We start from the raw sequence: 26,769 nt of genomic DNA, 5'->3' as shown, positions 1-26,769 counted from the left end.
TACACTCAGAAGAAAATTCAAAAAGTTAAATGCTTTTGTTCTTATGTAACAAAGATCAAAAAATAAATTAACTAAGCATTTGAATGAAGGCAGAGAGGGTGAGAAAAACCAAGACCGCAGGAAGGAGGAGTTAACAGCAAAGAACTGATCTTTGAAATGAACAGCAAAGAACTGATCTTTGAAATGACCAATAAAATAGAAAAATTGCTGACAAGACTGATCAAGAAAGAGAAGACAACAATACTGTAAGTGTCCCAATTCATTTTTAGCTGTCCTACATCAAAATTGATAGTGACCTTCTAAAAATATTGTCATTCAAACCAGAAATGTCTCACTACAACCAATTATTTCTTAACACGGTTCTAAAAGTGAATCCAGACAAGGAAAAGGAGTAAGTAGTAAATAACAAGGTGTCATACTGTGTGATGACAGAAAGCCAACCTAGAAAACCAAGAACAATCAACCAAAAAACACTGGTAGGAAGAGTTCAGGAAAGTGTTCAATTTCAATATAAATACCTAAAAATCAACATCATTTATAAAATAACACTAACAGAAAAGATCTCATTTCACATGACCAAAGTATCAAGAATATAGATAACATGTAAGAACTGAACGAAGAGATAAAATACTTGGGAACATAAAGAAACTCTGTGTTCCCTTAACATTGTAACAGTATTAATTCTCTATGAAGGATTTCCCATTACAAATCCAATGCAATGGTTATGGTGGAAGTCCACTATTAAAGTAAGGCTCTATTCACCATTATCTGTTAATCACAGAATATCAGTTCAAAGTATTAAAAAAAAATTCTTTTGGCTTGAGGACAGTTGGTAAATAAAATATTAGAGCTTCTACTTCTACTTATTTTATATCAGCCTTCCAAAATTTTTTATGTGTTTTATAATCCCATCAAAGTTTAGAGGCTACTGTTCACAGCACTGGGTGATCTCTGAACACTCTGCCACTGGAAAGTAAGCTCCATAAGGGCAATGACTTTTGTTCACCAAGGAAGCCCAGGTGTCCTGGAACACAGAGGGGACCCAAAACTGCTGAATAAATTTGCTTGGCAAATCCATCACCAAATGAGAGAGGGCAATATACTTGCTCAGTATCACTAATCAAGGATCCATTGGAGACACAGTGAGCAACTAAGAGAGAGAGAATGGCCTTTGTCTCCAATTAGGGCAGAACTCCAGCATAACTGCTAAAAATCAGCAGATGGTTTATTTCCCAAACAAAAATTACTTCTTTGTCTTATTTCCCATGTAGCTTATTTCTGCATATGTCAGGAAGATTCTGTTTTAGACACTGGCACTGGAACCAAAGGATCTTTAGTATGCTTTGTATGTTTCCCCCTTATTTTGAATACACATAGGTACCTTCAAAAGTACACCAGTTTTTAGGCATAAACAGGAAGAAAACTACTGTCAATAGCAACAAGAAGCCTTGCTACTTCACAGTTGTAAGAGTCCAGGAGGCTATCCTGTAACTTCAGAAAAAGAACACTATTTCTCCATGAGGCAGTGTTGGTAGGTTTTGTTTTTGTTAAAAGCATCGAGGGCATGGCCAAAACTACTTTCTTATACTTAACAGTATTATACTGTTTTCTTTGCTTTTCCAATATAAATTCTTCAGCCTTTCAGAAAATAATTTAGATTTATATAACTATTAATAAAAATTGACTCAAATGTCAATATGAGAAACCCATCAAATTCTTTTCTGGTAATTTGGTAATGCAGGTAGTCTGAGGAAGAGACAAGAGAAACATAGGTAATTTTCACTAATAATACTTTCCTTTTAAAAAAGATCACAGCAAAGACATACAGTCCAAATGCATACTATAACAAAACAAGTCAAACACTGAAAATCTACTGTCCAAATAGTAATCGTTGCAACAATTACCCGCCTCTTCCTTGTCCTCAGTTTTCCCACTGACAAATATACTGCAATAGTGTTATCTTAAGAAACATTCCCCTCAAACAGGCTATTTCTCTATTCTCCTTTACAGAAACATTCTTTGAAAGTGCTCTCTCTGATGGTTTGCTCAATTCCTTCCCTCCCATTCTCTTCAGAACCTTATCCAGTCAGAATTTCACTCTTCTACCGATAACAAAACTGCTTACAAAGGTCTCAGGCAACCTTGGCCCCACAAAATTGAATGGTCAAGTCTAAATCTTCATCTAATTTGACCTTTCTTCAGCATCTAACACAGATGATCATGCCTTCCTTTCTGAAACATTTTCTTCACTTGCCTTCTATATACCACAATCTCCTTGTTTTCCTTCTATCAATACTTCACTAGTCATTCCTTCCCAGTCTCCTATCTTTCACATCTCCAAGGCTTAGAATGAAAAAATGCCTCAAGGCTGAATTCCAACTGAGTTTCCCAGCCTTCTCTATTCTCTTCCTCTGCTGCATTTTTCTCCTCAGCACTTAACACTACTGTAAGTGAAAGTTGCTCAGTCGCTTTGCAACCCATGGACTATACAGTCCATGGAAATCTCCAGGCCAGAATACTAGAGTGGGTAGCCTTTCCCTTCTCCAAGGGATCTTCCCAACCCAGGGACTGAACCCAGGTCTCCCGCATTGCAGGCGGATTCTTTACCAGCTGAGCCACAAGGGAAACCAAATTTAACACTACAGAACATGCCAGATACTTCATCTATTGTTTTATTTACAAAAATTCTTACCCTAGTGAAATAATTTAGTGGGTAGAAACAGAAAATAAAAACAATAGATGTTCATGTATTATTTTCTGTTTCTACCCTTTAGATTATTTCACAAGGATAAGAATTTTTGTCTGGTTTATTTTTAGTGTTGTACCCCCAGTGCACAGAACTCTGTAACAGCTTATTGGAGGAGCTCAAAAATTTTTGTTGTTGTTGTTGAATAAATGAATGAATAAAAATGAGATCTCCGAAGCATTCTGGGGTGGAGTGGGGTGTTAACATGCTCCACACAAAAACTGTTAAGCGGCAGTGCCACAATTCAAACCGAAATTTGTCCTCTTCAGAGTCAATGCTCTTAATCACTCCTTGTTTGTTGTTTTTTTACTGGAGTACTATTTCACTGGTTTTAGAATAAATCCAACCCTGCTATTTGAAGAGTCAGGAATCAAAAGTTTCCTGTAGATAAAATAATTTCCATTTTGTCTGTGAAGACAAACATTCATTTAGTATCATCAAATATAAGAGACTTTAATGGAGATTCTTCTTTAAAAGTAAAGCATTCCACACTGCCATTTTCAGTGAAAACAGTAAGAAGACATACCGCTCTCCTCCATGTAATTGATGGCAGAACTCACAATCTCCTCTCTTCCACTTCTATTAAAAATCTCAAGCCAATTGTTTCCAAACCTGGCTGAGGAGTCACCTAGGAGCTTTCTAGCTTTTTGAAAATGATTCCCAGGCCCAACTCCAGAGCAAACCAAACCAGAATCTCTAGGAAACAGGGCTCAGGAACCTAGTATCTCCTAAAGCTCTGCAGGAAGCCTTGTTAGTTAGCCAAGTGTGGAAAACACTGGTTAAATGAACCAAAGTTGGCAAGGACTAGTACCTCTATCTGAGCACCTGGCTCACGATAACAAGGACCAGGTCTCACTGGTACTGACCTTCTTGGAAAGAGGCACAATGCTGCTGGGTCGAACAAGCCTTCGTTTCTTGCAGCTCAGCACAGGACGGGTTCGGGCTGCCACGCAGGTGCCATCAGTTGATGATGAAACTAGATTCAGTCGTTGCTTTTTATGCAACTGTTCCTCAGCATCAGAGTTGTCACCTGGAATGTGGTCTGCCAAGACAGGCTGAAGACTACACAAGGGGAAGGAAGAATTACTTCACAGAAGATGGAAAGAAACAAAGCCTCTAACATTGGTTCAACCACCTCTACTTGCAAATGCTTACGGACACAAACAAGTGTTCTAGAGCACAGAGAGATCACCTCTTGATGCTTATGTCTGCTAATCTAAATGGTGATGCAGTGTCTGTGCTTATTTGTAAGGCTCTTTGGTGGATGTTACTCTATCGTGTCTAAAAAATGCAAAGGTCAGTAAGTGAACTCAGGAGGTTCTAAGTGATTTCAGCTTTCTTCAACAACAAAAACATAAAATTTTAAAAGTCTAGAGAATTATAACTGGTAAGAAAATGGTGAACTTTTGCAAATGTTAATAAGCTGCCTGAGAACCAGTTCTATTGGTGAATCTTGCCTATTAGGGATGTGTACTCACTGTTCACTTGCAGAAGGATTCCTTATCCTTCAAAAATAAAGATTTATAGCCTTTAGCAATCTAATCTGTTCTAGAGTAGAGGATTTTACTTCTGGGAAATTCTACAAAGACAGAGCTAATCACAATAATTCATAACAACTTTAGGACTTTCAATTTTTCTCCATGCTGGGACAATTTTAGCCCACAGTAAGTAACAGGAAAATATATTAGCATGCTACTTAAAATACACTTGCTACAGTAGGAGGCATGCACAATATTATGAAGTGATAAGGTTTCTGCTTCTTTAAAGCAGGGTTAGTCCTGGCTAGGCATAACTAAGCCTCAAACTCATCTTTTACAAGCCTGATGAGCATATAGAAGTATGCAGAAAAGATAAACTTACGTGTTAATAACTCCATTGACAGGTCTCAACGCTCCACACGATTTAGCAGACAGTGACTCTGAAGGATGACCAGAGGCACTGTGGTTTTCCAGTGGCTGAGAAACAGATTCGATCTTAATAGAAGAAAAACAAAAATATATCGTCAACATTTAATCAACAGCATTAGCCTGAAAAGCAGCACCGTTTCATTTAAATGAAACACCTAACATTTCTCACGAGCAGCTTGAGAAACAACTCATTTGTGGAACACAATTTCAGTATTTCTTGGATTTGTGACTCCTGGGCTGAAGTCTTAACACATTCCAAATAAAAGCATTTTCAGGCCTTAAAAAAAAAAAAAAAACCCTCCTATGACTGAAGAAAAAAAAATTATGAGCAATCAGCTTTTGCTTTGGAGAGGAGAGGTGAGGAATTAAAATATTTAACAGACTAAAAGTAGTAAAGTGCCCACTGAGAGGGAAATGGCCTAATGATTCCAGGGAATGGAAGCACAGCAAAACAATTACATAGTAACAAGAGTCTTCAAGTTTTCAACCTAAAAGTCAAGAAGGGTATATAAGTTCAGTAGCAAGACAATTAAGAGTATATTTAAATGTAGTTAATACCTGCTTAACGTCACAGAATATGTTGGAAGCTTGTTTCTAGAAAACTCTACTAAATATATATATATAATAAAAGAAATAATAAAATGTCAATGAGTAACTAATAACTATCTAATGCTACCAGGTAGGAACTAATGTCTGCATTATACAAATCAAATTCAATTGACTTTCAAACAAGTTTTGAATCTGAACTGCATGGATCCACTTATACGTGGCTATTTTTAAACAGTAAATATTACATTACTACACAGTAAACACTCTAGCTGGTTGAATTTGGTGATGTGGAGGAATCAAGAATAGAGTGGGCCAACTATACACTACACGTGGATTAAATCCAGTGCTGTTCAAGAGTCAATTGTATACGCTTAGAATTTTAAATATAAAATGAAAAAATGGAGGTAGGGGGAAAAATCTGGAAATTTTTGAATTTTACTATTTCAAAACAAATGATATTTACTAGGTTAAAAGGGGGCTACCCAAGTAGCACAAGTGGTAAAGAATCTGGCTACCAACGCAGGAGACGCAGGGTTCTTTCCCCAGGTCAGGAAGATCCCCCGGGGTAGGAAACAGCAGCCTGCCCCAGTATTCTTGCCTGGAAAATTCCACAGGCAGAGGAGCCTGTCAGGCTCGAGTCCATGGAGTCACAAAGAGTTGGACACAACTGAGCGACTGAACACACACCACAGGTTAAAAGGGGTAGGGGCAGCCATGAGATGTCAATCACAGGGAGCATCTGAGGTATTGGCAATGAAGCCACAGTTCAGTTATCCAAGGGATATCAGAAAACGGCTGTGGTCTCTGTCTCCTCCTTACATTCAAACTGACTTTGGGGTGTTTTGATGCTCCCTTTCCTATGACTGCTATCAGGATGTAGCAAAGCCAGTATTTTGATGCTGAAATTCTATTTATCAGTATCGCTGAATTTTTTTTTTTGATCTTTATACCCACCAGGAGAAAATGCCAAAGTATCTGAAGACCTGAGAGCAATCTCAAGAAAGAACAAGAGATTGGGAAGCTAATTTTAAAAATTTAATACAAATTATCCAAAAATCTAGATCAAGGAATACAGACAAGACACATGAGTAAATCACAATGAGTAAACACTGGGAAAGTGTTCTGTCTTCCTTGTTGATGTCCTATACGTTTACTGATGTACCTTGAACAATTAATTATATTAGTCAACGACACCAAAATCATGGTACATTTGGCTCACGTACTCATTGCCTTAAAAGTCACACTGATTTCCTCTTGGAAAGTAGGTGTAAGAGTTGTACTTTGGCCACCTGATGTGAAGCACTGATTCACTGGAAAAGACCCAGATGTTGGGAAAGATGGAGAGCAGGAGGAAAAAGAGGCGACAGAGGATAAGATGGTTGAATGCCATCACCAACTCAATGGACATGAGTCTGAACAAACTCTGGGAGATAGTCAAGGACAGGGAGATCTGGCCTGCTGCAGTCCATGAAGTCGCAAAGAGTCAGACATAACTTAGAGACCGAACAACAATGAGCTGCAAAGATGCTTGTATCTTCTGACAAAGTATGTTACTCCCTCTTAAAATCTATCTTAAAGAAATAACAAAACATTTAACAAAACATCCCCCAAAATCTTACACATAAAGGCAGTCACTGAAATGATAGGGATCAATAACCTAAATACTCAACACCTGAGGCAGAGTTTTAAATCCAAAATATTTTTAATACAATTGTGGTGAAAAAAATTTACATACACAGAAAACAGAAAAGGTAAAAATAGTGTTACAGAGGCAGGATAAAACGAATACTGAAGTTTTCTTTATATTTAGATAATATTTTTACAAAAAAAAAAGAGAGAGAGATAAACCCAAATATCCTCCTGAATGCTAGGGAGAATTTACTATTCAGGGAACACCACAAAAGGCCCAAACAAATATTAACATTATAGTACGTCAAGGAACAGATGATTTAAAAATTCAGGCTGGTGTTAACTAGCAGATGTGTAACTCCAGCCATGTTACAGCTTTCCTAGATTTCAAAAGTTCTGCTTTAGATGAAAAAAGTTTCCTGCCAACGTGAAAATGCTATGACTATGAACTTTCCTGTACTGATCTGAAGAATTTGTCAACTTTATATTCACTTAAAACAATAGCTTTTAGCATTAAATTACAACAGAGATCTGGTTTATGTATGTACATGTTTTCACAAGGTCCCACGTTTAAGTAACAGGTTGACTCTCCATTTGATTAAGATTTACTTTCTAGGGATTATGGAGAACTAACCACCAACCAAGACACCTGTCAAGACAAAATGTTGCCATTCTTTAACAAAACCTCATTTCAAAACAAGTTTAAAAAAAAAAAGAAAAAAAAAAACAAGTTTACCTTTCTTAGCTAATTAACCTATTGTTTTTCATGACTATAGATGTATAGTAAATTTAAGGGCCATTAATCTTCAATGTGCATTTCATTGTTTTTCTTAAGAGAAATCTGAACTTTACTGAGGGTAATTCCCCAAATTAAAATAGAAGTCAACAGGCAAAACATTATTTCGCACAGAAATGTTAGTCAATGATACAGAAGCACACAGCAATTAAGAGCAAGAAAGTCAGAGAAGAAATGTGCTTGGATTTCAGCTTCAACCATGTAAGTAGGTGCTGAATATTTAGAAGGGATCTGCTTAGAAACCCTGGGATATTCTACGTGTAATCACCCTCAAGTCCCAAAGCAGGGCACTGGGGCAACTAGGTTCATCATCCATTCGCAAATTCAAAGAGCTTAAAATATTAACCCCAATCCTCTAATAGTGTTTTATCTAGAAAAACACAACTCACAGTCACATGTAATTTTACTCAGCGCTTCTTAAATGCATTCACATTGCCTTAAGAAAAAGGGAACACCCCTTATCTTGCAATCCAAAAGGCTTCAAAGCGCTTCTTAAATGCATTCACATTGCCTTAAGAAAAAGTGAACACCCCTTATCTTGCAATCCAAAAGGCTTCAAAGACAGGGTAGAGAAATATTAACAAACACATCACAAATATTAAATCCACACATTAACATAAGCTTGACTGTTACTACTGCAGTGGTTTACATCATTAGTATTTTCAGGACACTAAGCATGAATCAGATACTTGTCATCCAATGGGAAAGTGTAAATAGGAGTTGTTACAGAGCTTCTCTCAAGCTTTATGTGATGTTCAGATATACTCTGAGGGTACATGCATCTGATACCAGGGAGAGTAGAAAACCTGAAGTGGTATACAGAGTACTTCTGTAAACCCCCTTTTTTCTAAAGTAGAGCTCCAGGAGATTACCTTTCAGGGCTATCTTAGAGTTAAAGGTAGCAAGGAGGGTTACTGAAGTGATTTTTTCCCCTGATTGAAAGGATCAGACATACGGCATGAAATAATTAACACAGCAGTGAGATTCCATTTTGTTATTCCTATAAAAACAGGCATCTGTTTGATTCATTGCTCTATCCTCTTGGCCAGATCAATTAAGTGTGACAAAGAGCCCTTAAAGAAAAGGATTAAAGTAAGGTTTACTGGGGGTAGGTTTTTCTGGGATCTAAGAACTCATGTCTACTAAATTTCTTTTACTAAAAAGTAGAGAAAGTAAAAGGGTAAAAAGTCAAAAGGCACACAACTTAAAAACACACAATAAATCTCTAGATGTGTAATGCAAGACATATGTGTATGTACCTTTACTTTAGTCATTTAAGTAATGCCATGCCATCATTGCTTAAAATACCATTCTTCTTTGTCTAGAAAAAACCAGAACAGTTCTGTTCTGGTTCATTATTGCTTTCTGACAAACGTTATCAAAATGGAAAGAAAAGGCTACCTGGATATAGAGAATTCAACTTTCATTCCCGGGGTAAAATGCTCTCCATCTCAAAGATACCCAGCATGAACGTGAGCGTCAAAGTCGCTCAGTCGTATCTGACTCTTTGCAAACCCATGGACTATACAAGTCCATGGAATTCTCCAGGCCAGAATACTGGAGTGGGTAGCCTTTCCCTTCTCCAGAGGATCTTCCCAACCCAAGGATCGAACCCATGTCTTCCATATTGCTGGCGGATTCTTTACCAATCCAGCATAGTTTTGCTTAAAATAAACAAAATATTGTTGGTCCACAAGGAGTATACCAGTCATTTTCACTAACTAGCACCATGGTCAGAAAACTGTGCTAAAGTGAAAATGGAACTTTCCACCAAGCTACCTGCTGAGGCTTCAACTTCTGTATGTAAAATGTGACTATGTGCCTCACTTTCCTGTCTCTATACTGAGGTTGAAATATAAACTATAATTATATTAAAACAACCTTGAACTATTCATTTCTAAAAATGAAACCAGCATAATACAAGTCCAAGACCACTAAATCTAGTATCTATATTTACCAACACCGCTGACAATCTTTCTACTGAACAGTAAGAATTTATAAGACTGTTTTTGCAATTACTTATTTATCCACAGCCCAATATGCACTAGTGGTAAAGAATCCACCTGCCAATGAAGGAAACATAAGAGATACAAGCTTTGATCTGGGTCAGCAGACCTTCAATATGAAGGGCAACCCACTCCAGTATTCTTGCCTGAAGAACCCCATGGACAGCCTGGTGAGCAACAGTCCAGGGGGTCACAAAGACTCAGACACAACTGAAGCAACTTAGCATGCACGCAGCTTACAGCCACCTGGGAAACCCCATGCCTCTAGTCTTTATCTCAAAACCCTCACAGGGCCAACGCACCCTTCATTGTCCCTGGTTGACTACAAAACTTCAAGGAAAAGAACCTTGTTCCTGTGTTACCAATGGTAGGAAGATTATACCTTACATGTTTAAAAAGAAAAAGTAACAGCTTATATTTTTGCATGCTTTACTTCTGGGAAAGGTTCACTTGTTAACCCCATCCATTTTACAAAGTGAGGAAAGGATAAAAGAATGATACTTATTTTTGCAAATAGACGCAAACAAACAATGACTGAATTGTCAAAAGCCATAGAAGCAATCCTTTCAGTAAAACAAATAAAAAACTCAAACCTAGTCTTTTAAAAAATATTTACCCAGTAATTAGCTTTCCTGTAAGAAAGGAGATATAAGTAAATACACATGTATCTGCTCATCTGTGCAGCAGAAATACAGGAAGGAAGGATAGTGCAAAAACTAATGAAACTGGAAGGAGGTTGGAACACAATGGAAAGAAGGTGCAAACAGGAACAGGGCTACAGTCTTTTGTACAGCTTTAGCTCTTAGCACGGTAGTATGTTTCACTCACTCAAAAACTAATAAATGTCGCTGCTATCCAAAAGTCTACAAGCAATAAATGCTGGAGAGGGTGTGGAGAAAAGGGAACCCTCTTACACTGTTGGTGGGAATGCAAACTAGTACAGCCGCTATGGAAAACAGTGTGGAGATTTCTTAAAAAACTGGAAATAGAACTGCCATATGACCCAGCAATCCCACTTCTGGGCATACACACTGAGGAAACCAGATCTGAAAGAGACACGTGCACCCCAATGTTCATCGCAGCACTGTTTATAATAGCCAGGACATGGAAGCAACCTAGATGCCCATCAGCAGATGAATGGATAAGGAAGCTGTGGTACATATACACCATGGAATATTACTCAGCCGTTAAAAAGAATTCATTTGAATCAGTCCTAATGAGATGGATGAAACTGGAGCCCATTATACAGAGTGAAGTAAGCCAGAAAGATAAAGAACATTACAGCATACGAACACATATATATGGAATTTAGAAAGATGGTAACGATAACCCTATATGCAAAACAGAAAAAGAGACACAGAAATACAGAACAGACTTTTGAACTCTGTGGGAGAAGGTGAGGGTGGGATGTTTCAAAAGATCAGCATGTATACTATCTATGGTGAAACAGATCACCAGCCCAGGTGGGATGCATGAGACAAGTGCTCGGGCCTGGTGCACTGGGAAGACCCAGAGGAATCGGGTGGAGAGGGAGGTGGGAGGGGGGATCGGGATGGGGAATACGTGTAAATCTATGGCTGATTCATATCAATGTATGACAAAACCCACTGAAATGTTGTGAAGTAATTAGCCTCCAACTAATTAAAAAAAAAAAAAAACAACTAATAAATGTCAACTACTGTGTGTGTATGGGCAACAAGAAGTGAAATACTATAGTAACGAAAGAACCTAACTGTATTACAAAATAATTGCCTACTCATACTGAAAGGTGTGAAGAGGAAAAGAACTAACATAACTTCTGGAAATAGTTATTTTGACTCTGTATCATTGAGCTAACGTACTGTACACAATATTGTACTCTAGTTAGTAAAGATATTTCTCACAGGAGTATAAGATAGCAATTCTGAAACTGCTTTATATGGTACTAGGACTGAACAAGTAAGTATCAGTAAGGAAGGAGAAAGACACTGGTGTTAGACTGGTATGGAAAGAGAGGAGGGAGGGACTGGTGTCAGATTGGTATTAGTATAAACTCATGGTGTTGAGTGCATATACAGAGGGGTAGAAAGCAAAATATATATGTGTGTTTAATGTATTTCCTAGCTGTGTTGAGAAGTCTCAGATAGAAGCAATGACGCCAAGTAGCAGTGAGCATAACAAGTATCCAGATTGTAGTCTCAAACATCTCGTCTCCAAAAAAAAGAACCAGGGCTGGAATAAGTACAATACAAGAAGAGTCCGGGATATTTTTGGGTGGAGAAAGTGAATACTTAAAATACAAGGGGTGGGGGGGACATCGAAACGACATGGGCACCAATCTGAAAAGAGGTCCCTATGCCAAAAGCTGAGACACTTGGAAGTGAATAATGAAAAACAGTAGTAGTTAATAACCCATAAAATAAAATTAACAACCATAAAAACATTTCTGAAATAAACAACTGACTAACCAACTAAATAAACAAATGAGGGAGAAAAGACAGCTCTTCCTAGAAGAATTCCAATGAACAAATGTGGAAAATAGAAAATCACCATTTAGTCAACACCACAGTAATGATCACTGCAGTTATTTTGCAGGTAAAATCTACCAGTGGATGATAAAACTGTGTATTAAAACGTAATAAGCAACAGAAAAATGCACAGCATCCCTCTATGACATAGTCGTTAATTATAAAGGAAAAAATACTAATTTTACTGGCATGTTATTGCCTTAACCAAGTGAAAAAGCTATCACCACCATCATGTACCCCTAATATGGTATACTGAGAAGGGGACAGTATCACTTCTATGATATTACTGCAAAAAAAAAAAAAGGCGTAACCTTTAATGGGAAAACACCCGGTGACTCCAATCTAAGCAACATTACACAAAATAACTTACCAGCACGGTTGTGTCAAGGTCATGAAAGACAAAAACTGAGGTGTTCTCACACACTGGATGAGATATAACAACTATATGTAATGTGGGATTTTGGACCAATATGGAGGGGGGCAGGTGCATGAGCACACATGCACACATAAGTGAAAAAATGAGTGAAAGGGGAATAAAATCTGTAGTCTATGAATGCTAATTCTTGGTTTTGACACTGAACAATGGCTATGCAAGCTGTTAACGCTAGGGGAAGCTGGGTGAAGAAAGAGTATGCAGGGACCCTGTACTGCTTCTGCAACTTTTCTGTAAGTCTAAACTCAATTTCATTCATATACATACCTATTTGTTTTCCTTAGATCAAATAAAAAACGAGATATGGGGAAAAATTTTTTTTTTTTTTAAGAAAACAAGATGTTTATTTATTGTATTTATTTGGAAAACAACACACTAAAGATAAACTTATCAAAAACAAGTCTTATGAACAGGCATTTTAAATGTTTAATATTAGACTAATACAATAATAAAACACCTGTGAAATTTTGAACATTGTTGTTGTTCTGGATACAAAAGGTCTAATTTAGTTTAAGTAAGATCTGAAACACCTTTATGAAACTTATTTTGCTCAATGGGTATGATATTAAAGTTATGTATATATGGAGGTGAAGTGAAAGCTACTCAGCTGCTCTTTTTGACCCTATGAAGGAGCCTACCCGGCTCCTATATCCATGGGATTTCCCAAGCAAAAATAGAATACTGGAGTGGGTTGCTGTTTCCTTCTCCAAAAATTTTTTAAATGAAAGAAATAAAACTGGTCTTGGAATTCAGAAGGAAAAATTAATTTTGGTGTTGGAGAAATAGAAAAAGGCAAGGAATCATTAAGATGGAGGTTTGACCTAGGCTCTAAAGATACAAAAGATTATGAAAAAACAACGGCTTCATCTTCACTACAGAATTAAAGGGGTAATTCAGACAGCATTTTCAACATCTTTGTAAGTTAAATTTCCAGTTACCTTAATTGTCAAAGGCATCAGAGCCGCACGGTCTCCTAATTTCCAGTAATGTCCCGTAATGCCGTACCTGCTCTGGCTGCGCTGTCTTGGAAGTTAGAAGCTGCTTTAAAAATTTTTAAAGTCGGCTACACAACTGCATGAGGGACCCCGTGCTGCCCTTTCAGGAATTCAGAGTTTAAGTTATAAAAGGGGATACAGTCACTCTTCTTCAGCCACTGTAATAAACTGTGCTGAAGCTATACCCCAAATTCTCACTCATTTCCCCCTTTCTGTCTTTTATACTTACCAATTTATCATTCCCATGATCTGTCTTCACCTCAGAACTAAATGGAAGAAGAAAGTCTGTTGTTGTGTGCTCTGGGGGAGGCGCCTCTCCAAGAACTATCAATCCCTGCAGGGCAGACAGAAAAACAGCTTAAGTGGTGTAAGTTACAAATTCAATTGGAGTTAATATCAAGAGTTAGGGGCAGGGGATTGGTTTATCAGAGGCCCTTTATCCTATGGTTCTGAAACAAAACAGACCACCAGCACAGCTTTGCTCTCCCAAGAGTGACTTCAACAAAAGCCTAGCAGTAGCCATGAGTAAGGCCTAAGACTCAAACCCAAGCTTCCCCTTTCTTCCAAATGAATGTTCAAACCAACATGGCTTGTAGCATCTTTCCAGATCTGGAGTCTTTCTGAGAATATGGTATCTTATCCTGTATCACCAACCAGACTATACCATATTAACAGCAGCAATGCAGTTTTCCTAGTTAACTTGATCACACATGTGGCTAAAGGATGACAGAACTAGAGTATTACAATGAGGAGCTAAACCAACTATATTTGAGCAACCACACCCACTGGGTGAAACAAAGGTGTAACAGTCTCTACCCCGTAAGTATATTAGAAACCAAAAACTTACAAAGTTGTTCCAAACACACATGTCTCACAAGCATAACTCTAGATTAGGTTCTTGCTCCACAATTTCAAGTTCAGATTTTACATTCATCCCAGATAATAAAAAATATAAAAAGAAAATTTAAATGATTTCATAAATCCTCTGCATAGCCAGCTTGGGCCCTGCTTGGTTTTAAAGGCAGAAGTTATTTGGTTGGTGCAAAAGTAATCGCTATTTTGCATTGCTGAACGTTGCCATTTTATACTGGAAAACATTCTTAAATGTGGTTACATTATACATTATTTTAATGTGCATTTTCTCACTTTATGTTTTCTTGCTAATGACTTATCACTTGCTATTTATTTTATATTTATTTTAGGCTATAGAAATGATTTTAGGTTAAAAGCAAATTCAAGCGATTTTCTTGTTCGTGTTCAAAATGGGTTGTAAAGCAGCAAAGACAACTTACAACTTCAACAATGCATTTGGTGCAGTGATGGTTCAAGAAGTTTTGCAAAGGAAAGCTTTGAAGATGAGGAGCATAGTGGTCGGTCATCGGAAGGTGATGACCAATTGAGAGGATCAAACCTGATCCTCTTAGGACTATACGAGAAGTTGCCAAAGAACTCAACATTGACCATTCTACAGTTGTTCAGCATTTGAAGGAAATTGGAAAGGTGAAAAGTCTCCTAAGTGGGTGTCACCAACTAACTGAAAATCAAAAAAATTAACGTTTTTGAAATGTCAACTTCTCTTATTTTACGCAACAAAACATTTCTTGATTGGATTGTGACGTGTGACGAAAAGTGGGTTTTACATGGCAACTGGTGATGACCAGTACAGTGGCTGGACCAAGAAGCAGCTCCAAGCTAAGTCACTTCAGTCATGTCCGACTCTGTGCGACCCCACAGACGGCAGCCCACCAGGCTCCCCCGTCCCTGGGATTCTCCAGGCAGGAACACTGGAGTGAGTTGCCATTTCCCTCTCCAATGCATGAAAGCAGAAAGTGAAAGTGAAGTCGCTCAGTCGTGTCCAACTCTTCGCGATCCCATGGACTGCAGCCCACTAGGCTCCTCTGACCATAGAATTTTCCAACCAGAGTACTGGAGTGGGATGCCATTGCCTTCTCTGAAGCAGCTCCAAAACACTTCCCAAAGCCAAACTTGCACCAAAAAAAGGTCATGGTCACTGTTTGGTGGTCTGCTGCCCATCTGATCCACTACGCTTTCTGAATCCCGGTGAAACCATTACATCGGAGAAGTATGCTCAGCAAATTGAAGAGATGCAATGAAAACTGCAATGCCTGAAGCTAGCACTGGTCAACAGAATGGGCCCAACTGCACAGGGCACAACCAACGCTTCAAAAGTTGAACAAAATGGGCTACAAAGTTTTGCCTCATCTGCCATATTCACTACGTGACCTCTTGCCAACCAAGTACCACTTCTTCAAGCATTTCAACAACTTTTTGCAGGGAAAACACTTCCACAACCAGCAGGAGGCAGAAAATGCTTTCCAAGAGTTCACTGAATCCCGAAACACGGATTTTTACGTTACAGGAATAAACTTATTTCTCGCTGGCAAAAATGTGTTGATTGTAATGGTTCCTATTTTGAGTAATAAAGATGTGTTTGAGCCTAGTTATAATGATTTAAAATTCATGGTTTGAAACCACAATTACTTTTGTACCAACCAAACGGCTTACTTTGAAAACCAAACAAAGCAACACAAATGAACCTTCCGTGAATGCACGCAGAGGCGAGCAGAATCAGGCTGTGATGCCGTGTAACACAAAGACTGGACTGCAAGAGACCAGGCTTTGTGTCTCTGGCTCTCTAGTTGAGAAAATAAGGAGATCTGACTGATTAAGAGGCTCTAAGTGGAAAGTTTGCATTAGAATCACTTGGAGGAAACCTTATTAAACTATAGCTGCCCAGATCCAACATCAAATCAACTAAGAGTCTCTGGGGTAAGGAGCTGGGTATTCTGTTTTTAAAAAGCTTCCCTGTAAGTCCTAGTGCAAGCTCTGAACTGAAAAACACTAGACTCAATCATTTGACTCAGCATCAGAATCTCCTAGAGAACATCCTAAAATATAGATTTTAGGGCCTAAAGATTTTGACTGTATCAAGTGGAGCTCCTCAGGTCATTATGACATAGGCTCTTGTGAGCCAATGAACCAGATGATCCTGTCGCTGGGGTTCTTCCTAACGCAAAAGTCTCTATGAAAAAGATGTAAAGATATGGCAAGAGTTGGAGGGATAGGGTGTTGGTTAGCCTATAAAGAACAATGGAATTTTACCTCAGCTTGAAAGGAAAGGAAAACAGAACCCCCAGCCCCCATCTCCAGTAAGAGAAACAACAGAAACAACTTATTCTGTTCTGGAATAAGACTATACCTAGCCTATATAGAATATGAGGTACAGACTCCTCAGAAAGAGGGAGAGGTTATTAATACAGCAAGAAATATTGGCCCTAGCCTTCAGAATGGGGTTTCTCTGGTTAAAAACTTCTCTGCAAAATATTTTCTTGTTTTAATCACAAGCATAAAATAGACTTCACAAACTTTACCATTTCAAAGTAAAAACTGTTTGTAAAAAAAAAAAAAAGCAGCTATTTTTATTTTGCACAACATTCCCTTCTCAAAATACAGCATTCAACATCTTTGCTGCTTAAAAGCCCAAACCACCTCCCCATTTCCTATATAAAGCTAGCCCAAACTCATCTTGGTATTTAAAGTCCTCCATAATCTGTCCCTACCTTATTTAGCTATCTCCAACTACTTTCACAGTTGGACACTAATCACATTATCTCCTAGAGAATGTCTGAATATATAGGAAGTTGTTGGTGTTGAGAGGTGGGTGTTATTACAAAGTAGTAGATAAATATACCCACTCACTACCTGTTCTTATGTCTTTGTTCATGCCGGTTTCTGCCTTTTTCTTACATTTATCTATCCAAAATGTCACGCATCCTTTCAAAGAGCCTGTCAAAGCCAAGTCTCAGCTCCTTCCAAGAAAATGTCCCTGGTTAACTAAGTCCCTTACTTTCTTTATCCACACTGCCAGACTTTTTAAAGCTTCATGATTTTATCTTTACATCCTGTATATTTAAATCTCATTTCCGGAGCAGAACCTTAGGCCAAATTATTTATTTCATTTATTGTTGCCTCAATTCTCTGTTTAAATGTTAACTAATTGGTAAGATCCTTGAAGACTTAGATAAAATACAAATATTTTCCTGTCCCCCATATTTATAGCAGAGTTCATACACCAAGAAAGGAAATGCATAATAATTTTTTTTTAGTTTTAAATTAAAAACCTCTCTCCCATTTACTGAGAAAATATTAAATTATTAATTAAAGCTAGGAGCCTAAATGAATCTATTAGATATAAAGTTACACCATAAATTTTTCTTAGGTGAGAAAGTAGGTCAAGATAACACAGACATTATTTTTCAAAGGAAAATTTTTTTTCCCTTAAACTACCAAATCATTTCCAAAAAGCATCTGGGAGACTATAAAGACATCATCCTCTGAAAGCTTTAAAAATCCTAGAAGGGACCATTTATTCTCCATCATTTTAGAGACCCAGGGAGGATACAGGTTGAAGGTCATGTCAATAGGCCAAGGCAAGGCAGAACTAGGGATACAAGCTGGCTTAGTCAGATCCAACAAAGACATTACTTTGCCAACAAAGGTCTGTCTAGTCAAAGCGATGGTTTTTCCAGTAGTCATGTATGGATATGAGAACTGGACCATAAAGAAGGCTGAGTGCCAAAGAATTGATGCTTTTGATCTGTGGTGTTGGAGAAGACTCTTGAGAGTCCCTTGGACTGTGAGGAGATCAAACCAGCCACTCCTAAAGGAAAATCAGTCCTGAATATTCATTGGAAGGACTGATGATGAAGTTTCAATACTTTGGCCACCTGATACAAAGAGTCAGCTCATTAGAAATGACCCTGATGTTGGGAAAGACTGAAGACAGGAAGAGAAGGGGATGACAAGAGGATAAGATGGTTGGATGGCATCACTGACTCAATGGATGTGAGTTTGAACAAGCTCTGAGAAATGGTGAAAGACAGGGAAGCCTGGCGTGCTGCAGTCAATGAGGTCCCAAAGAGTCAGACATGAATGAGTGACTGAACAACAAAGTTAGAACCAGTTACTCTTTGTTCTTGCTTTCATTCATTCAAATTCAAGCCATCATTTCTCCATTCATCAACATTTTTTAGGTGCTGGGGGTACAGGAACAAAGACATCTTTCTTCCCATGCCCACCCCTGCCCAAACTCATCTCTCAAAGTGCTTAGAATTCCAATACTGGGACAAAGACAATCAACAATATATGAGTAAGTAAAATTTACATGGCTTACTGGTGGTGTTTAGTCGCTAAGTCCTGACTCTTGTGACCTCAAGGACTGTATGTAGCCTGCCCACAGGATTTCTCAGACAAGAATACTGAAGCAAGTTGCCATTTCCTTCTCCAGGCATTCTTCCCAATCTAGGGATCAAACATGCATCCCCTACATTTGCAGGGAGATTCTTTACCAATGAGCCACCAGGGAAGCCAATTCACGTAGCCTATTAGAAAGTGTCAAAATGCTAAAAAAACTAAAGAATAGTGAGAGAATTAAAAAGTGGCAATAGGCACTCTTTCATATTAGGTAGTTTGGGTAAAATGCCCTGAAAAAGTGATTATTTGAAAGAGAAGGAACAAACTTTGGGAATATCTGGAGGAAAAGCAAATGCAACAGTTTCAAGGCTGGAGTCAGCTTGGTAAGTTTAAGGACTTTAAGGAATTTTGTATGGCTGAAGTAAAATGAAAGAGTGGAGTTTATGAGTTTAGCTTAAGTTAGAAGAGTAAGTGGGGGTGGGGTGGTGCAGGGCCTTCAGAGTATTTCAGCTTTTACATTCTGATGGTAAATCACTGGCGTTTCAAGCAGAAGTGGGAACTGATCTGACTTATAGTTTAAAAGGATCAATCTGCTACTGTGTGGACACAAAGATGAGTGGATAGCAAACAGAGAAGCAGAAAGAACAACTGCTTAGACCAAAGTGATTGGACTCTGGGTATATATATTTGAAGACAGAATCAATCAGTTATGCAAATATAATTCCTGGGATGGGATGGAAGGGAGTCGGAGACTCATTCAAGGTTTCCAGCCTCTGCCACAACAACAGAGCTCCTATCTGTTGAGAAGTCTTTTCAATGCACATTAGTTTTAATCAAATCTATTTCTGTAAATATGTACTCAAGTGCTATGCTGATGTAGATACCATTCATATATGCATTCTTTGTCTGACCCCCAAATCTATGTATGTTCATTACAGCATACAAAACCAACCATTAAATCTTTACACTGTACCTCAAACCAAAAAGGATAAAAGCAACTAAAAGATGGGTAAATAAAAAGTATACAAATAGCTAAAATTTTTTCTCAGCGAAATAAAATGAATAAATGAAATAAATAATGAAATAAATTTCACTCAGACATTTATTCAATGTCTACAATGTGTTGGGTGGTGTGAAACCCTAAGAATAAGAAAATAGATAAAATACATTCCACTCATAAGGAGTTTACCTTCGTCTACCTCAGATAGACAGGTAGGCAAAGTATTACAATGACAGTGCTCTAACAGAAGTTTATAGAAGATGACGTGAGAGTTGAAAAGTGGTCGAGTCTAAGAAAGAGATTGACTGAAACAAGGTCTACATGATTATTTAAGTTTTCCTAAAATAGACTTAATATAGTTAGTAGTCATGAAAGGAAAGGTCACTGTGAGCAAAGAAAAATCCATAAAGTTCCACTCCACACCTCTCATGGCAACCTGAAGCTGGGATTCCCTAGCACTCAGGGTTTACACTGGGTAAACATTACATGGCTGTGGCATCAGCCATGAGTGGCAATAAGATCAAGACTACTGCACTCTAAGGCCAAAGTGAAAAGGCCAGAGAGTCTCCCCACCCTTCACTATCACTCCCTAAGTCACAATCAGGACCATGCCTGGATCATCCAGACCTACAGAACTCCTATACAGGACAAAAGAAATTGGGAAGGCTCATGGTGGTATGCAGTCCTAACAGATCCTTGCAAATTATTCCTCTGTGGAAATACAAGTCTATCCTACATTTAAAAATGGGGGGGAGGGGGGTAGAGAAGGAAGTAAAATTGGAAAAGAAAGAAATGGTACCAGAAACTGTGCTAAGCCTGATTACAAAACAGGGCAAAAGCAAGCAAGCAAAAAGGAAAGGAAAGAAAAAACTAATTTGTATACAAAAAAGAAAAAAAAAACAACAACCCCACAAAACCAAAACACCTCTTCATCTGTAAAACAAAATTAAGACGCAATTTCACATACTTACTTCCCTGCCTATCTCAGATAGATCAGTGGGCACACTGTAGACCAGCTTCACAAGACTGTCTTGGGCTATGTAAAGATCATCCTGGGCTATGTAGGCAAGACACGGCTAACCACAAGGCCTTAGAACTCCATTAAGATGGAACTGCAACTATTTACATCAATTCTGAAGACAAGTATTCCAGGTTATTCCCATTCAGCAGCTTATCTATTGTAAGTTTCATAGTTCTTCCACCTCTCATTCCCAATTAACACCTTCATCTTTAGCAAGGCTGTGGAATCTGACAGATCAGTCAAAAGAAGGGTTAAAAAAAGATAATATTTTGTACTAGATGTGAATGTTGAAGATTGTGTGTTAAGAGAAAGAAGTCTCCCTTACCAATAGAATCCTCTTGGTCCCTGTGCATTCACCTTCTTCAATAAATATGCTTAAGAGACATGATGAAAAGGATACAACAGCAGAATGCATTAGACAGGAAATGCTTTGGGGTCAGATAAATTTAGAGCCCCAAGTTCAAATTTAGCTCTGCTTCTTACAAGCCTGTAAGCTGGTGCTTTCTGCATTAAGTAACACACATGAATGTACTTGTATATAGTATCATTCATGGTACAGATGCTATTTTCCCTTCTCATTCTAATATATGGGAGTATCTTTTTAAAAAAGCTGAATGAATGTGAAAGTTAAGACATAATAGTATGAAGAAGAGGACAGAGGAGCTCCTAGTAACTGTACCCACTCTCCAAAGAGCAGAAGGAATCACTATTCTCAAAGAGGCTAATAATTAACAGTCTGGAAGGCAATACTTAATTTTTGATGGACGAGAAAACTGATACTCATCCAGCAGTTCTCAAATACTTTCTTTTCTGGAATAGGTCACTTTAAGGAAATTAACATGCTTAAAGAGTAAATCCAAAAAAGAAAATCTTACCCTCCAGTTCCCCATCCAAACACAAACTATACCTGTACAGCTGATCACCAAACCTAGATTTCATGAAAATGCCTGTGCAACTCTGGCTAATTTTGGAGAATGGGAAAGGAGAACACCAATCTCTTTACTAGAACACAGGAGTTTAAAAAAAACTCCCATTCCAGTAACTCATGAAATAGTCAAGCATTTAAGGCAAGTGCTAATTTGAACGACAGAGTCAGAACCTCAAATCTCAGCTCTGCACTCACTTAGCTATATGACCATGAACAAACCACTTGATCTCTTTGACCCTTTATCTTTAAATTTGTGAGTAACAGCAAAATGTTTAGTACAGTGTTCAGCACATAGTAAATGTTCAAAGACTTCTGTCACTATAGAGATACATGAAGATCAGACATAAGCTAATTATCTTTGGGGAAAAGTCTACTGCTTGCCCCCCAAAATCTGTCACCTAGAACCTATGAATGTGACCTGATTTAAAAACAGGGTCTTTGCAAACATCATCAAGCTAAAATGAAGATAAAAAGAGGAACAAAGAACCATTTAGTATGGGCCCTAAATCCCAATTTGATTGGTTTCAAGAGGGAAATTGGGAGACACAGACACACCAAGAGGGAAGACGGAGGAAGAAATTGGAGTGATGCAGCTAAAAACAAGAGGAACACCAAAGACCGCCAGCAACCACCAGAAGCCTGTGAGAAGCCAAGGGAGCTTTTTCTCTCAGATCTTCAAAAGGAGCAGAGTCCTGCCTACATCTTGATTTAATTCTAGCCTCCAGAACTCTGAGAAAATAAATGTCTGCTGTTTTAAGTTTACCATCCAGTTTGTGCAACCTTGTATGGCAGGCCCAGGAAACTAACACACTGTTTCCAAAGACATCATATAAATATTTAATAAAGCTGTAAATTTTCCTGATATATTATTTCGATTATTATTCTACTTTTATTCTTCCTGTCAGAATTTTTAAGACGTGTATTCATACTGTAGAGAAAAAAAGAAAAGTACTATAATCTAGAATGTCTTGTTATAAACCATGAAACTAAGGCTAGTATGTGTTTAGTGACTTTTCTTCCCAAGGTTAGGACAGCTAAGTCAGAACTAGAATCAAAAACGGTATACCAAGTCCAGGCATAACAACATTCTACCTGATGTAGTAAGTCTGGTGTAATAACATTATGCCCTGAATGATAAAAAAAAAAAAAAACCATGGATAATCAATATATACACAAAACTTCAAATCAATCACTTTCCAGATATTCAGAGATAGCTAAGACTTTTGATATAGTTTGAGGGCAAAAGAAGAAGGAGGCAACAGATGATGAGATGGTTGGATAGCATCACTGACTCAATGGACACAAATTTGAGCTCTGGGAGACAGTGAAGGCCAGGGAAACCAAGCATGCTGCAGTCCCTGGGAATGCAAAGAGTCAGACACGACTCAGCAACTGAACAACAGTAAGATTTTTGATAATTTCACAAAACTGCTGTCGTTACTACTGAGTTATGAGCTAAAGAATAAAGTAGGAACCAAAAGTGAGAATCTTCCCACACAGGTAGTGAGACTGTAAACTGAGGCACACTGCCTAAGTACTTCTCTGAAGTATGCATCAAAAACAGAAGTATCCATGCTGTGAGACTCTGGTAAAGATACTTACTATGGCAACAAAGGTCCATCTAGTTAAGGCTATGGTTTTTCCAGTGGTCATGTATGGGTGTGAGAGTTGGACTGTGAAGAAAGCTGAGTGCTGGAGAATTGATGCTTTTGAACTGTGGTGTTGGAGAAGACTCTTGAGAGTCCCTTGGACTGCAAGGAGATCCAACCAGTCCATCCTAAAGGAGATCAGTCCTGAAGCTGAAACTCCAATACTTTGGCCACCTCATGCGAAGAACTGACTCATTGGAAAAGACCCTGATGCTGGGAAAGATTGAGGGCAGAAGGAGAAGGGGATGACAGAGGATGAGATGGTTGGATGGCATCACCGACTGGATGGACATGAGTCTGAGTAGGCGCCAGGAGCTGGTGAGGCAGCTTTCCCCACCCTGATGGACGGGGAAGCCTGGTGTGCTGCAGTACATGGGGTCGCAAAGAGCTTCACCCGACTGAGCACCTAAACTGTAACATATGGTGCCGCTACAAGCAGTAGCATCTTTGAGTTTATTAGATATAGCAGTTTTATAATGAGGATCATATATAAACACACAATACATACAGTTGTATACAAATATAATAGATACAGCAACAAATATGACTGACTACTATTCTAATAATCTCAGTTATTACTAAGAGACTTCAGTTCTCAAATATGAAAATTCTCACTTAATTACTGGCTATAAAAGTTTTGACACAGACACTGAGCAAGAATGTTTTTCTCTTCAGGATAGGCATATTCAGCCATCTCCTGATATTTTTTTTAATCACCATTCCAGCTGATATTCTGCAAATCTCACTTAATTTTCTTTGTGAGAAACAGCTAAGGAAAGCATAACATTTACCATTCTCTGTGAATATTTTTAGGTTCAAATCCTCATTTGCTCTAATTTTTAAAGTTAGTCAGGATTTAATATGTTCCCTATCCTAAGGGAACCCATTTTTATTATTATTATTTTTTTAAAAGGTTAAATCCTCTGGACTTTGCCCTCAATTATATTATGTTCCAATGAACTTTTGGAGAATTACATGTAACTCTATCTGGGGAAGAAGCTCAAAGAACACTCCAGTATAATGTCTGGAATAAAAGCTTATATAATATATTAGGGAGGCTGCAGAACTTTTACTTCAAACCCTCACTCTTTTGTTCATCTTGGCAGTTAGTCACCCTTTAACTTTTGGCCTACTAATTAATGCACACAGTTCACAATTTTAGTGTATAACAATTTTCTTAAGGCTTTGACCAGCACTAAGGTGGGACAAAAAAGTGTCATGACACTTATTTTTAGAAGCAGAAGATGCTTCATCTAGACCCACATGTTCAGTCAGGGAGTTCACTGCATCAAGCTAATACCAAAAGTACCTTCCAAGAAATTAAGAACCACAAAAGGAGGATTTTTATTTGTCCCTGTGTTGCCACTAAGGAGAACAGTGCTGGTACACAGGAGGCACTCAACTATTTGCTGAATGGATTTCTTTTCCATGTACATCGATCCCTCAGTCAAACCCCAAATAAGCAGAGGACATTTTTATAACTTGATTTTTCAGGAGAAAAATTATACAAGCATCACTGTTAAAGATAAAAGCAGTATGGTTAAGAGTCAATCCACCACAAAAAGAACAAGGAAAAAATGAAATCACCAGAATCTAATCTTGCCTGAATTATCTTTCAGAAAAAAATCCATTTTCCCTCAACAATGGAAGCTAAGCAGCAAAACAGAAACACATTTAAGTTTAAAAAAAAAAAGATGAAAACCCTCAGTCACCACCGCTTTCTCACACGTTAACAATTACGCAGGTACGGTCAATGGCGCACCTTAAATCGTGCCCCACCCTCCTTTTAACTGTTCCCCGTTAGCCCAGATGTACAAACTGTTTTGTTCTAAACCCATATTCTATTCTAACAGTGTTGTCTGCATCATGCTAAGTAACACCAGGCTCTTAAACAAATTAAACCGCCATATCAGATCATATTAAATCATTCTCTTTGACATAGTTAAGAGTTATTGAGGGATGGGGAAAAGGGGATAATGATAGTTTTTAGCTGGGCTGAAAAAGACCAGACACTTATCCCTTACCTTATTAGCACGTATCTGTTTGTAAATATCTGTTTGCTGCCGAATTCGATATTCCAAGTCAGAAACATGAGCCTGAAGCCAGTTCCAGCGGCTGACAATAGCTGCTCGGTCTGCAGCCCATCTCCATTCTGACCTGCGCCTCCTAAAAGGAAATAAACTGAGTGAAATCCAAGAGTAGCAGTAACATTTATGCTAAATGGGAGTGGGAAGGTTTTAACATCTAAATGCCCTTATACAAACCAACTTGAGTGTCAAAAAAACTCAAGACGATGTGTATATATGTCACAGGCGATGTGGATACTAAAACTCTTCGCATATAGATACATCCCAAATTAACTAGCTGAAACTGCCTTCCAAATATCCTGATCTGGCGGCAAAAAATTTTTCTAAATTTTTAAAATTTCTCAGGAGACAGAAATATTTTCTACTTCAAGAAATATAAAGAATAAAGATTACAGATCTACACAGAAAATCCAAGACACCACCAATTATAAAACTAACCAAGGCTTCAGCAAAGTTGTGGAGTCAAGATCAGCATACCCAAATTAACAGTGTTTCCAAAAGCTAACAAGTAGAAAATACTCACTTTTTAAAAAAGCACTATTTACAACACTAACAATTGCTAACATTATATACCAAATATCTTTGCATGGAATATAATAAAACTAAGAGACCTACTTAAATGGTGAGATAGATTTTTTAAGATAACAATTTTCATATCTATTTACAGAGTCAAATAAAGCTCCAATCAAATTCCCCATAGGGCTTTTTGTTTTTTTTGTTCCTTTTCTTGACTGGCCACATGGCTTGTGGGATTTTAGTTCCACAACCAGGGGTTGCATTTGGGCCCTGTGGCAGGGAGAGGGCAAAGTCCTAACCACTGGATTACCAAGGAATTAGCCCCCTCTCCCAGGGTTTTTAATGGAAGCTTACAAACATTCATTCAAAAATTCACATTAAAAAAAAAAAAAAAGAGCAGCACTAGAGAAATTCTAAAGAAAATATGATGAACCCTAACACTGCAGATGTAAGGTAAAGCTATGATGATTAAGGCAGTCTAGAAAGACAAAAAGACAGTGGGACAGAATACGAAACTCCTAAACTTAGAACTGGATACATATAAGAGATGGGCAGAGCGAGCAGTGAGGAAAGACTGAATTATTCAATAAATGGCATTGAGATGCCAGTTCTCTACATGAAAAAATACACGAAAAAAGTAAAATTACTTCCTTTCTTTATAATTCCCTAGTTTTGGAATTCCTAAATCCAAAAAGCTGAACTTAACAAGATTATCTTTGGAACTTCAGGGCAGGGAAGAATTTCTTACATCTCTTAAAAAAAATTGAGCTAACTTTCAAAAAACTG

At 38.0% G+C, this 26,769-nt stretch overlaps 1 protein-coding gene across 4 annotated transcripts in view; it reads right to left on the bottom strand.

Annotated features, from left to right (window-relative positions):
* The window catches only part of KANSL1 (KAT8 regulatory NSL complex subunit 1), a 173,093-nt gene that overhangs the window by 30,263 nt on the left and 116,061 nt on the right, over nt 1-26,769 (bottom strand). For all 4 annotated transcript variants that reach the window (XM_043465761.1, XM_043465750.1, XM_043465769.1 and 1 more), the window contains 4 exons: nt 25,405-25,546; nt 13,798-13,902; nt 4,607-4,719; nt 3,613-3,808 (listed from right to left, as the gene is read on the bottom strand). In XM_043465761.1, the coding sequence (XP_043321696.1) occupies nt 3,613-3,808; nt 4,607-4,719; nt 13,798-13,902; nt 25,405-25,546 (556 nt within the window). The remainder of the gene's footprint in view (nt 1-3,612; nt 3,809-4,606; nt 4,720-13,797; nt 13,903-25,404; nt 25,547-26,769) is intronic.

This window comes from Cervus canadensis, chromosome 1, assembly GCF_019320065.1.
Source record: "Cervus canadensis isolate Bull #8, Minnesota chromosome 1, ASM1932006v1, whole genome shotgun sequence".
NCBI classification, from domain to species: domain Eukaryota; kingdom Metazoa; phylum Chordata; class Mammalia; order Artiodactyla; family Cervidae; genus Cervus; species Cervus canadensis.
This window is presented reverse-complemented; position numbering and strand designations above follow the sequence as displayed.